The following is a 13,538-nucleotide window of genomic DNA, read 5'->3' as shown; positions in this document are numbered from 1 at the left end:
AACTATACATATGCAAAGAAAAAAGGAGTCCTTGCACATTCAACAACCCGTTTGCATCTTAATGCTTTTTTGTTTCATCAGGAGAGCTGTTTATTTGCAAGCCTTGAAAAAAATAGAAATTTTAAGATTTTGAAATTATATTTTTACTTACAGAAAAGAAATTCAAATATAAACCAAATTAAATCTATTTGATACTCAACTCATAGGCTTTCCAACGTAGAAAACAATTTTCAAAAAAATCAAACTATAGATTGAGTTAATGTGCAAAAATTATTGTTAGTCAAAGTTACCCCGGTGATCAAAGCTACCCCGTTTTACGGTACCACCTTGGAGTAATCCGATTTAGCTTAATCTTTACAGCGATTATTTTATAACAAATTGAACTAAGATTAGGAGGGTTGAGGGTTAGGATTCCTGAAAGCACAAAAACAAGATTTTATTTTGGTTAGATTGAAAAGTGTTTCTCGACCTGTAGGGATTCAAAAATTGTTTTTTATCTAAAATTTTTAACAATTTTTCAGTTTGATAGGAAAGGTACACTTTTAAATCAGCTTATGTAATCGTAAAATAAATATGTTACGTTTGATAGTAATCTTTTTTCTTGATAGTAATCTGTCTTTTCTATAGAAACCAGTTCGTAAATAATTACGTACCTCGCTGTCGTTGCTGTGTAGCGTCAAGTTGAATCCCGGCAGCAAATCTTCTTTCTCGTTGACGTCCTGAAGTGCCAACTTGGCCGCCGGCATACACGCTTGGCCACCCTGCCAGCCACCTTTTCCATTGATGGGAAATATTCCACCGATATGTAGCTGATTGTAACCACTGGCCGCATCAATATTCAACACCAACACTAGTAGGGACACATTGATCAGGGAAAACAACAACATATCCTGTAAGAAAGAAAGAAAAGTAGAAAATTGTCACATCAGTCATTTGTGTGAAGTAATCAATTAGGGCGAGGAGATAATTTGTCTGCAAATATAATTATCACTGGTTCTCTCTATGCACTGATTTTATCTCCTGGCTCGACTTCCTAGAGCTTGTCTCAGGCAATTTCTGAGCACAATTTCTCGTTGAGTGTCCGCCGAGCACAAAACAATTCATTGGTAAAGCAAGAATCAGCTGTTTTCTCTGGAACACATGTAATTTTATTATCGCCATCATCGACGGAAGTATCCGTTTAATAAATTTCTCGTAAATCGGAGAACAAGTTTTTTTTTCAACGGAAGAAATAGAAAAAAGCCGTAGAAAAATATCAGAAAGCAGGAGCAAAGTTTCAATGCTCAATCTGCTTTAAAAATTGAAGGTAGATTAAAATTTAATAAAATTATTGACAACAATTTTTAGTCTATTGTTGTAGTAATACATAAAAAAAATTAAAAACAATTTGCATTGTACGTTCAAACCCTGAAGTTTTTCCTAGATCTTATAACAAAGAAACTATAGTCAGTTGAATTCGTCACTAAATGAAAGTTTTCTTACGGGATTTCCCGTATCGTATAACGAACAACATCAACATTTCTTTGCTAAAAGAAACCAATAAACGGTACTGTTCTGAAAACAATGGACTAGAAATGGAATCGCAATTCACTGTAACGTTAATTTTCAAGTATGCACTTTGCCCATGATACTTTGTCAATCGCAATAAATGCTGCCATTGTGAGCTGATGTCGACTGTTTTATGTTAGCCATCGGTCAGCAAATTGCTGTCTTGCTTTAAACGCCCTCTGTCAATGCTCCTGCTCTATAGCAAAAACTATGCTATATCCATTTGTGTTATTAATACAACAGACAACCTCCACCCACATCCGGAAATGGCGACTCCAGCCCATCATCACGATATCAACTACGAAGAGTAGAGTACCGGAAGTAGGCCAACACGCCACATCGAATGCATATACGGCTGGCCACTTGGCTGTTTTTATGTTCCTTGTTCCTTCCAGGTGGAGAATAATTTTACGACCACTGCTTAGGAAAATGGACGGAACACGAGTGGGATCATCCTGTCCATTAGATGTGTTATAGATTTCGTTATTATCCATGTTATACAGATAATATCTGTTAATTTGATTGAAATTTTTCTTTATTACTGGGTTCGTGTCAGTTTATGATTTCCTCATGCATGTAGATTCGCTTGATATTCTTATGCAGTTCAAATCAACAAATCAGTTTAACTCATCCGATTTCCAATTAACACCTGTCTACGGTATCATGCTCACAAGCGCTGAAAGCCTCAATGGGTTATGAGAAAAATTCCTGCTCGAAAAAGCAAACATCCGTTCACGAAAAAAAACATAGGCGAGAAAATCAGCAATCTTCACCAGAAGACTACCGGAGTATAAGCAATGCATGACACACTCATAAAGTACTGTGGTAATGGAAAAATGTCGTGCTATAATCTTTGGTATGATTATTTTGCCGTGCTTCACAGAACCGAGTCCTGTAGGCACCTCTGCCATCATATTTCGTCGTTTTTATATTTTCTCTCGCAGGATTGCCAACTATAAGCAAACGGTTTTATAATTCCACGATGAGCTTTTCTTTAAACTCTTGAGTACCCCGGAGCGCGCCAGGTTTTGATTCTTATGACGCCTTGTAAGATTTTTTTTAAGCCTTCAACATCCACATATCGTGTCTGATTTTTTGAAATATTTTTCCTTTTTTTTCGAGTTGATGAAATGAAATTGAAGTGAAATATGGAATATCGGAATCGGTTGTATTTTATTTTACTTCTAGTTTTTTATCGTATAGTTTTGCATAAAGTTTCCTTATGAAGTATCAAGAATTTTTGCAAATCATAGCTTGAGGGGAATCATGAGCCACTTAAAGTGGAATACCTATGTGTATTTTAGCGGTTTTATATATGTTCATTCATGATTTAAAATACATTTGTCGAGTCTTAAGTTTTGTTATGCGAAATGAAGACCTAAGTCTAAGCTTGCCCAGATATTGAATATACTAAATATTTGGGAAAAGTTCAGTCCGGCCCGGTTGCTCGAATTTCAATGAAAAAAGGTCGGGCTTTGCCCAGATTTATTCACTTTATTTTCCAATCAAACCAAAAAAAAATAGCAAATTGTGTTGTAAAAATTGTATTCATGCTTCCAAAACGGAATTTTTTCGAGCAAGATTTATAAAAATAATCATAAAAGGTTTTTTTTGGAAGCGATTTAAGATGTGTTGATGAAAAAAATCAAGTTTATTTTCTTGATTTTGGGGTTCTTGGGTTTTGACCAAATTTGCTCGGATATTACCCGGATGTTGACAGATTTTTACATAAAATAGCCCGGATTTTTTCAGATTTTTTTTTAATTAAGATTTAGGTACCCGGGGTTTGATTTGAAATTTTGTATAGAACACGCGAAAAATTGTTAGGAGATAGGATCTGGTGTCTCTAAAATTCTGGTAACCCTAATTTATTTTGCAAATAATAGAGAACTTAATGCAGATCATTTTACCAGAACGTTTCAAGACTTTGAAATCAATTACTTTTTTGTTTGAATAACATTTCAGAAAATAAGACGGATAATTTGACAGTATCAGTAAATCTTTTTCATGAAAAAAAAAATAAGTGCGCTTTTTGGGACGTTTTAACTATTTCCTCGTTATGCCAACAGCTTTGCCGTCTTGGGAAAAGTTGTAGCCGAAGAGTTTTACAGTAAACTCTAAATATTGGAAATTTTCGGGTTTTTTTCATACAAAATTTCAAATCAAAACCCGGGTATCTAAATCTCATTATCTAAATCTGATAAATTCTGTAGTTCATTTTGACAAAAAAAAAAGGAATCTTTTAAGACTACAGGCTGCACTGAAATTAGAAAATAGTTGCAATTCGACACACCCTATAGTACATAACCGCTGTTCATCAGCCAAAATTGAGGGTCTTTTCTTCGAATTTTAAGTGTTTCTAGAGGAAAACGCTCATTATTGATTTAGTTTGCAAAAAAATTTATCCAAAACTAATGTTAAATTTATATATCAAAAGAAAGCCAATAGCTTGACCAACAAAACCCACTCGAAAAATTACTCCTCCGAACACTTAAGGTTATAACTTACTGAAAAAAGGCATTATTTAGGATATTTTGTAGTATATCTCCATTCTTAGTTGAAATATGTAATTGACGTGTTCCAAAAAATGGTGTCTTTTAACAATTTGAACAACTTTCTCAGTTGTACCAAGTTTGTAGATCGTATACTAAAAAAGATATGAAATAAAAACTCAAAATTACTTGTATTAAAGTTTATTTTGCCCTTCCAGGTGGAAAAAATCTTTTTTCAAGAATTCGATAGATTATCAAAAAATATGCAAATGTTGTGAAGACATCAAATGTCTATCGTTTACCGTTTGTCCGCTAATAATTTTGATCGCTTATTAGGTGCATTTACCCTTTATGTGGCGTTTGTGGATTTGTCTGGCGTACTGGGTTCGATGCCCGTTATCGGCATGCAATTTTTTTCGTTCAAATCTCATTAGTTGTCGACAGAAATGATATGTTTCCTCCTATATCTGACTGTATAATAAGAATATTCAATCAGTTGCCAGCTGGCCAGTTATATACACGGGTGCCAAAAAATACCTATAAAAACTATCTGATTGACTCGTTCTTTCCAAATAAACTTACAGATACCCGATCAGGAGGGAAAAACAAAATTATATCAAAATGAGATATTTTGATACTTATTTTTTCTATTTAAATGAGTTATAATTCAGTACTCGTAGGATGTTAAAATATCTCAAATTATATCAAAAAATCTATACGATCATAGCTAAATTATATCAGTTTTTGATATGCTCCTATCAAGATTATATCTGGTTCAGATAGCATAGTTTGATATTGGACAGAACAAATAATATCAAAATTATAACTTATCAAGATATGAGTGCTTCGAGAAAATTTTCTAGTGGAAGGTTAATAAACCACATTATTTGATAAAACCATGCCCCATTTTTGGTTTCCCAAATATTGGATTTAATTTTATGAATCTGTTGAGCGAAACTCGTTAATGTAAGGTTTGAGCCATTGACTTCGATGTCCGTGTTTCAGAAAAAGTTGTACGTATATCAAAATAAGATATAATCATTTTATTTTAGGACAATCCGAAAAAAATCTTGATCATTGAATATGAGCTCAACCCCATCCAAGTTTGTCAATCAGAATTAGATATAACGCAACGCACTCGAAAATCTTCTTCCAAACGACGGTCTACAATGCAGCACCTCGCAGCAAGCTGATGTTATCATGGATCCCATGAATGAATTTCTCTCCGACGGCAACGATTCCCCTGGACTCCCAGACAGGTCACTCATGAGTCCGGCAAACACCGTAGAGATGTCTCTCGCAAAACCAGTCGATTCCCCTGGTTCTCCAGGTAAATGCTTTTACAGTATATGTCCCGCCGAAGCACTCACCACAGAAGCTACGCGTCAATTAAATGAGCCCATCTTGCAGAAAATCTCTTGCGCATCATCGTACGATCTCATCGCTCCGGACAACCATCCCGCTCTCTCTGTTTACTATCAGAACGTTCGGGGTCTCCGCACCAAAATAGATGATTTCTATCTATCAGCACGCGAGGCCGACTACGACGTCATCGTTCTCACCGAAACCTGGCTGAACGACGAAATCTTCTCACAGCAGCTCTTCGGAGATGTTTATACCATATCGCAGTATATCGTAACGATCGAGATGTGCTCACAACAGGAAAACGTCGTGGTGGCGGCGTTCTTATTGCGGTAGCCAATAGGTGAAATTCACTGCAGGTTTCCATACACACCGATCTGGAGATGCTATGGGCGAAAATTATTACGTCATCATGCGATGTTTTCTTCGGCGTCGTCTACATGAGCCCTGACACTGCTGGCGTTCAATCAGTAATGGAATCATACATGGACTTGGCTTCCGAGATCCGTGACAAAATCCGTTACCGCGACTATTGCTTGCTATTCGGAGATTTTAATCAACCGAATTTAAATTGGGTGCCGCATTCAAACGGTGATTCTTATCCTGATCTTGGAACATCTTCGCTATCTGCTTCTAGCTCGTTAATGATAGATCGAATGGCAATGATGAACTTGAAGCAAATTAATTCGGCCAAAAATTCAAACAATCGAACATTGGACCTCCTTTTTGTGAACGATGCGGCTTCTCACCATTGCGTGGTTGGATCGGCGCCTGAGGCACTGACCCCTATTGACGCCCACCATCCTGTCATAACAGTTGACTTAACGTTCGATTTAGCGATTGAATTTTGCGATCCTACTCTCGAACAATCTTTGAATCTGAAGAAAATCGATTTCGCAGCTCTTAATGCTGCTTTGCGTGATATCAACTGGCAATGCATTGACCAAACTGAATCTCTTGACGAGGCAGTATTTATTTTTACGACAAAAATTAACCAGCTAATTGCGTTAACCACCCCACCTCAGCATGCAAAACGCAAACCCCCCTGGTCTAACCGAACTTTAGCAACACTGAAGCGTACAAGAGCTGCTGCTCTCAGATATTATAGCCTTCATAAGAATGCCTATTCGAAATCGGCATTTATAAAAGCTAGTAACAATTACAAAAAATACAACCGAACTCTTTACAAAAGATACTCGATCCGCATGCAGGCAAATTTGAAGCGAAACCCAAAACAATTCTGGTCGTTTGTGAACGAGAAAAGAAAGGAAACCGGTTTGCCCACAAGAATGCACTTGAATGACGAAGTTTGTGATTCGGTTGATGGCCAGTGTGAACTTTTTGCGAAACATTTTTCCAGTGTTTTCACACATAATGCGCTATTTGACGATGTAAGTCTTGAGCAAGCCTTAACATTTGTGCCAGTGAACGCTTTGGATATACAATTACCGAGATATTCTGCTGACCAAATTCTTGCCGCCATTACCAAACTGAAACCTTCATCATCGCCAGGTCCCGACGGAATACCAGCCACAGTTTACAAAAACTGTGCTTTACAACTTTGCACGCCCCTGATGTCGATTATAAACCGATCATTGATCTCATCCACGTTTCCAGCACAATGGAAAAAATCATCCATGTTTCCAGTTCACAAGAAAGGTAACAAACAGAATGTTCAAAATTACAGAGGAATCACATCTCTCTGTGTTGGGTCAAAACTGTTTGAAATCTTGATATCTAAAACCATTATGCGCGAAGCCAAAGCTTATATCTCCAGCGACCAACACGGATTTTTCCCAGGTAGATCAATTAGCACAAATCTGACCCAGTTTTCCTCATACTGCATCAAATCTATTGAAAAAGGATTCCAAGTAGATACTATTTACACGGATCTCAAAGCTGCTTTCGACCGTGTCAGCCACAACCTGCTCCTTGCCAAGCTGAACAGATTGGGCTTTTCGGAATCGTTTGTTTCGTGGATGGCATCATATCTGAAAAACAGACAACTGTCTGTAAAACTAGGAACCCAAACTTCTTCTGCATTCCTCAATGAGTCAGGCGTGCCACAAGGCAGCAATCTCGGCCCTCTTCTTTTCTCACTTTTTTTCAATGATGTGTTGCTGATGCTTCCTGCCGAATGCCGATTAGGTTACGCGGACGACCTGAAACTATTTCATGTGGTAAAAAATGAAGCTGACTGTCTAAGACTACAAGAATACATTGATTTGTTCGCCAAATGGTGTTCTAACAACCATCTGACCATCAGCATCCCGAAGTGCGCCATCATCTCCTTTACTCGTAAATATAACCCTATTGCATGGTCTTATAAAATTACGAATACTCCGCTGGATAGGGTCTCATCTTTCAAGGATCTTGGCGTCATCCTTGACGAAAAAATGACTTTCCATGAGCATTACGCCAGCATCATAGCTAAAGCCAATAGAAATCTCGGATTCATCACAAGGATTTCCAAAGAATTCAAAGATCCCTACTGCCTACGATCTCTGTACTATTCTCTTGTACGATCCAACTTGGAAACTGCATCGGTTGTATGGAGTCCTTACACAGCATACTGGGCTAAGCGTATCGAAGCAGTCCAATCGAGATTCGTCAAATTCGCCCTCCGATTTCTACCCTGGAACAATCCTGACACTCTTCCTGATTATAAACACCGATGTTTATTGATAGGAATGGAAACGCTCTCCGAAAGGCGCATAATTGCACGAGCTGTCTTCATTAAAAAACTCATTGACTACGAAATCGACTGTCCCGGATTATTACATCAAATCAACATCAACATCAGACCACGGATCCTAAGAGGTAGAGAATTTCTGCGCATCGATTTCCAGCGAACCAACTACGGACAGCAGGAACCACTTCGAGCTATGTTTAAAGTGTTCAATCATTTTTTCGACCTGTATGATTTTCATATTTCAACTGATGTTTTTAGGACTAAAGTTAGGAATAGTAATCAGTTAGCAAGTATCACTATGTAAGTTTAGTTAGATTCTTTTTCTCGTTTTCTATTCATGTAGACAATACTGTCAGATGAAATTTCTAATTCAAATACAAATACAAATACAAATAATTCAGATTAGAGAAACTTAAAATCGAAAATTTGGAGTACTTAATTATAACTGAATCAGATTTAAATATCTTGGTGAGATACGTTTGAGTTATTATTTTGATATGCTCTCCTGATCGGGTACCCATACTATTAGATGATACCCAAGATGTCCTCTAAACATGTGCGCTAATGGTTAAGTTGATATTTCTTTTCGAGGAAACATCAGTTACCCTGAGATTTTGTATGTGTTCGTTATGTTCTCCAAAACATCATCACCCCACATCACTTTTGTAAACCTGCGTCAATCCTTCGTCTTCCATTTTAATTGAAAAAAATCACTTCCGAAAATTAAAGCAAACCTTTGTTGAGACAAATAAAACTGTGATCCCTGCCCAGCCAGATCTTTTTGAACAGTATGTTGAAGCTTTGAAAACAGTTTCTCGCTTCATACATAGAACATTATAACAAACATCCCAGAAGGCACAAGACCCACCGAAGTTTATCCCAAACAGTAAACATGTCGTGAGAAAAGAAAAATCATTTCATGTCGGTGGAAGGAAGTGAGAGAATGTTTGCAAATTTACTTGTTAAATAAAAATATACCATTTGATAGGCTGTTTCAAAAACTCAGATAAAAATGATGAAATTGTTTAAGACTGACATGGATTTTGAAAACTCAATCATTAATTGGAATAACCTTTTAACTTCCATGCACATGAATCGTGTTTGCAGAGGTAGTTTGGACATTTTTTTTAAATTTCTCAAAAAAACCCAGAACTAACCCGTTTATTTTTTTCCTTACATCTTATATGCGACAAGCTGGAATAATTATTCTTTTTTATGAATCATAGAGACCGGAACTCTCGAAATTCTTTCTACAACCCAAAAGCCCAATTTCAGGAGGAGAGCCTTTAGATTGTAAGTTGCGTACGTGACGGCTGAATATGCTACCACCAGCAACCGGCTAGACTTTACCCAAATGTAGAACGATTCATCCTTCCAGCACTTTTTTTACCAACTGTCTGGTGTAACAAGACGAAAAAAAGGTCCACAAAATTCGGCACATCCGCAACTTTTCCCTTTTTCTTTATTTTTTCTCCCCCTTTTTTCCTGTACAGAGACACTGACTGAAAAAGGTCTTTCTTGACATACCGCTATCACAGTATCGCTTTCGTTTGATTACGTTTATACTGATAGAAATATTTTGCTCTTATTTCTTAGCCGGATAGGCGACAAGGATGGTCCATGTTTTGATAAACATATATGTTTGCACAAAGTAGAGGAAAGTGTTGTTGTTGATGCTGCAGAAGGTTTTCACTCTTTGCGTGGAAAGAAACAATTTGAGGTGGCAAAGTTTCTAAACAACGCCGGTGAAAAAGTCAAACATCATAACGATATCCGAGTAAAGCTGTTGGGAGTAATTTTATCCCAGAATAGAATGTATGTGTGGGTATGATCGAATGCGGAGATGAAGCAATATCAAACAAGTTCCACTATTTGTCTTTGAATTTTATTGGATGTGTTCAAAAACTTTGAAAAGTGAATCATCATTTAAATTTTGCTTGAAGAAACTAAGGAGGGTGACAAAATGAGAAATGTCAACGGAAAAATAGAACTCAGAGTCTTGGAATGGGATGTTTCTTGAAGTGTTATTCCATTTCCATTTTTTATTAAATGTTTCAAACGACCTAGTTGTGAAGAAAATGTAAGTAAATATCACCAACTTATAATAATGAATATCGATCTCTTCAATTAAGAACAGTTTTTGTACTTTAATTTTAATTTACCATTTATGGTTAAAAAATTTACATTTTTAGCTTTCCCTGGATTTGTTTTCTTAAGGATTTGAACTATACTTGAGGAAATAAGTTTAATACAAATGATTTTGGTGTTCCAACGATTTGTTACTACGATTTTTTACTCTTCTGTTCGGAACTCGTATAAGTAAAAAAAAAAAAAGACCAAGCTCGTTTAAAAACTCACATTTTTCAGCGCGGTTGTGTTTTGCACTTAACTCTTGACTCAAGAATGCATGTCGAACAACTAAACAAGTAAAATGGATTGAAAAAAAAAACTTACGCCTGATTTCCAGCTAGCTATACTTATTTTATTTTCTTTGAAGCAAACCCTTTTTCTATGAACACTGTGCCCTTGCATAAATTCGGTTTAATTAAAGATTTATTTTCGTTGCTCGCTTTTATCTAATCACAACCTGTTGATCTTAAAGCAATTTTAGTAATTTTAATGGAACATAAACAAAATTTGCGAGCCGTCCGAGGACCACCTCAACTATCCGCTTTGCCCCGGGACCAAAACACAAACTAACGAACCGGGTCAGTGTACACTTGTCAGTAAAATTTGTCGCACTCCATCCACAGAAGCGTTAACGAACGGCAAAATAAATGCGAACTGAACTGAGTAGTGTAGTGCGATGGCAGATACAGTTCGAGTGGATAATGCTTATGTATTCCACTTGTAGGAGATCATAAATTATGTACCATGACGAAGATAGATGTGGAGTCAGGGCATCCGAGGACTGCCGGAGCACGTGTTCCGATGGCCGCCGGGGTTGATGAGAACCAGAAGGATGTCAAAGACGACGATGACTACGCGAAGGGGTGTCGTTTGGTTGGTATTGGGTATACGCCATCCGACTTAGCCATCGTACTTAGATATGGCCATATTGCAAACGCGAGCCAAAAAGGTATCAGACACGATGAGAAGATGGTACTTCTCTCATAACCCATCCATCATTACGTCAATACGTGAGCGAAGCCTCATCAGGGAACCATAAATATGGCGGGAAACATCCTTCAGTCGAGTCGGTAGCAAACGGTCCAGACAGATTCCTTCAGCAAGGTACAAAGGCGTCGGGATTCGATTCTTTATCGGCGATATGTTCGATGTCATCCCGAAAATAGCTATAGGATTTATAAAAACTTAGATAATCCACAATTTTGTCACTCCCATGATAGAATTTAGAATGGCGAATTGGGGACAGTTACGAAATAGGAAATTTCAAAAAAGCACTTCCCAAACAATTTGTTACTACGATTTTTTGCTCTACCGTTCGAAATGCGTATGAGTTAAAAAATAAGCAGGGATCAAGCTCGTTTGAAAACTCCCATTTTTCATCGCCGTTATCTTTTGCACTTAACTCTTGATTCATGGATGCATGTCGAACAACTAAACAACTAAAATGGATTGAAAAAAAATAACTTTTGCCTGTTTAACTTCCAGAAAGATATACTTAAATTGTTTTTCCTGTAGGGCAAACCCTTTTTCTGTGAACACTGTGCCCTTGCATAAATTCGGTTTAATTAAAGATTTATTTTCGTTCTGATTAAAATACTCAAAAAAAAAACAAATAGCTGCGTCGTTTAAAACTGTATAGGGTGTTTTTTTGTGTACTATTAGTTTATAGTATTATTAGTAATTGTATCTTTTAGCACCGAAATAACATTAAATTTTGTTACTATGATTCTTAAAACACTCTTTTTAGACTGGTATTATCAAGAAGAACAGAAAATCTCCAGTGGTTAAAATCCCAATGACCTAATAAAAAAAACTAGGGTTTTAAAAATATATTACTCCAAACAACCAATAAAAAAAAATCAAAACCGACAACTGAGGGAATAATAATTCTGCTTATTTCGAATGAAGCTGTACGGATGTACATTATTGATTGAGCTTATTCTTCAGATCTCGCGATAAATGACGTCATCCTATTAGTGACGTATTAAAGAAGAAACCTTAATTGGGGCCAAGCGAGCCAAAGAAGTATAAAAGTAAAAATTGTCGATTTTTGGTTTATAATGACAACCGATTTTTCATTTTTCAAAATTTGTTTGGTAATTTTTTAGATTTTTAGAATTGCATTTACATACATTTGCGTTGTAAAGAAAAATACAAATTTTCGAAAAATATATAGGAATTGGAATAAAACAACCACTTGAAAAATGTAGTTTTTCGAATTTAGCCTTTACCACTGATCATACTTTTACGTACTTATAATCCTTTGGTTTAAAGGGCCTAAATTTATAAAAACAAACAAGCTTTTTGAACATATCAACGATCCGTTGAATTGTTATATTTAATATTTTTATTGTTTTTACCAACTTTATTATAGTAGTCAAGTGTGAATAAAAAACAATTGTAAAAAATTGGACATCTTTTCTCTATGTCATTCATGAGTCTCTCACCATCGATGTCGTTATGTTGTACACCAATGTTGTCAATTGACGCGATATCAATTAAATCCCAAATAGAGAAGGTTTAAATCTGAGTATTTTAACATAAAATCAACTATGGTGGCAAAATTGGGTTAAAAAAGGTGACAAAATCGGGGGTAGAGTAGGGTTACCATACGTACTCTTTTAAGAGTACATGTACTCTTTTTCGATCGAAAAATGGGTGTACTTTTTTTTTTTGTAAAATTTTACCAATTATACTCTTTTTTTTATGAAAGACATTTGATCAGAAAAACAGACGTATTTCTTCCATTTTATGAAGATTTGTAACAGCTTATATAAAAAGTACGAAAAGAAGAAAGGAAAGCTTGCAACAAATTACTTTAACGTTTTGTTCTAATAATCATGCATTTTTTGTCGTTATAAACAGTGAGCGCGATAAGCAGGGATGAATCATCCTAAGGATGAAAATCCCGGAAAAAAAGCGCGATGAGCGCCCTTGAGTATGCAAGCAGTAATCAATATGCACAAAATGTAGGTGAAGTTCAAGAACATTTTTAAGGAAAATTTATAATTTTCATGTAAGTCACATAACTTCCAAGACATTAACAGTTTTGATTGAATTGAAATATCTCGGTGCCTCAGATAGCACGAAATATGTACAGTAGAACCCTGCTTATTCGAGCTACTATTTTCATTCAAAATCCATGAAAAAATGTGTTTTATCATCGCGATATATTGTTAAAGTATTAAATTTTGAGGAAGAATGACCTTAATGGGTTTAATTCCTAAAAAAAAATGGTTTTCAATTGACATTTTTGGCAAGTTGTAAATCTAAACTTGCCAGAAACGCCAGGTAAATAGAAAAATAAAATCCAT

At 36.1% G+C, this 13,538-nt stretch overlaps 1 protein-coding gene across 4 annotated transcripts in view; it reads right to left on the bottom strand.

Annotated features, from left to right (window-relative positions):
• Positions 1-13,538, bottom strand: part of LOC129750105 (gamma-aminobutyric acid type B receptor subunit 1) — a 349,408-nt gene that overhangs the window by 260,314 nt on the left and 75,556 nt on the right. For all 4 annotated transcript variants that reach the window (XM_055745326.1, XM_055745327.1, XM_055745328.1 and 1 more), the window contains exon 3: positions 654-890. In XM_055745326.1, the coding sequence (XP_055601301.1) occupies positions 654-890 (237 nt within the window). The remainder of the gene's footprint in view (positions 1-653; positions 891-13,538) is intronic.

This window comes from Uranotaenia lowii, chromosome 2 (genome assembly GCF_029784155.1).
Source record: "Uranotaenia lowii strain MFRU-FL chromosome 2, ASM2978415v1, whole genome shotgun sequence".
Classification (NCBI taxonomy): Eukaryota; Metazoa; Arthropoda; class Insecta; order Diptera; family Culicidae; genus Uranotaenia; species Uranotaenia lowii.
This window is presented reverse-complemented; position numbering and strand designations above follow the sequence as displayed.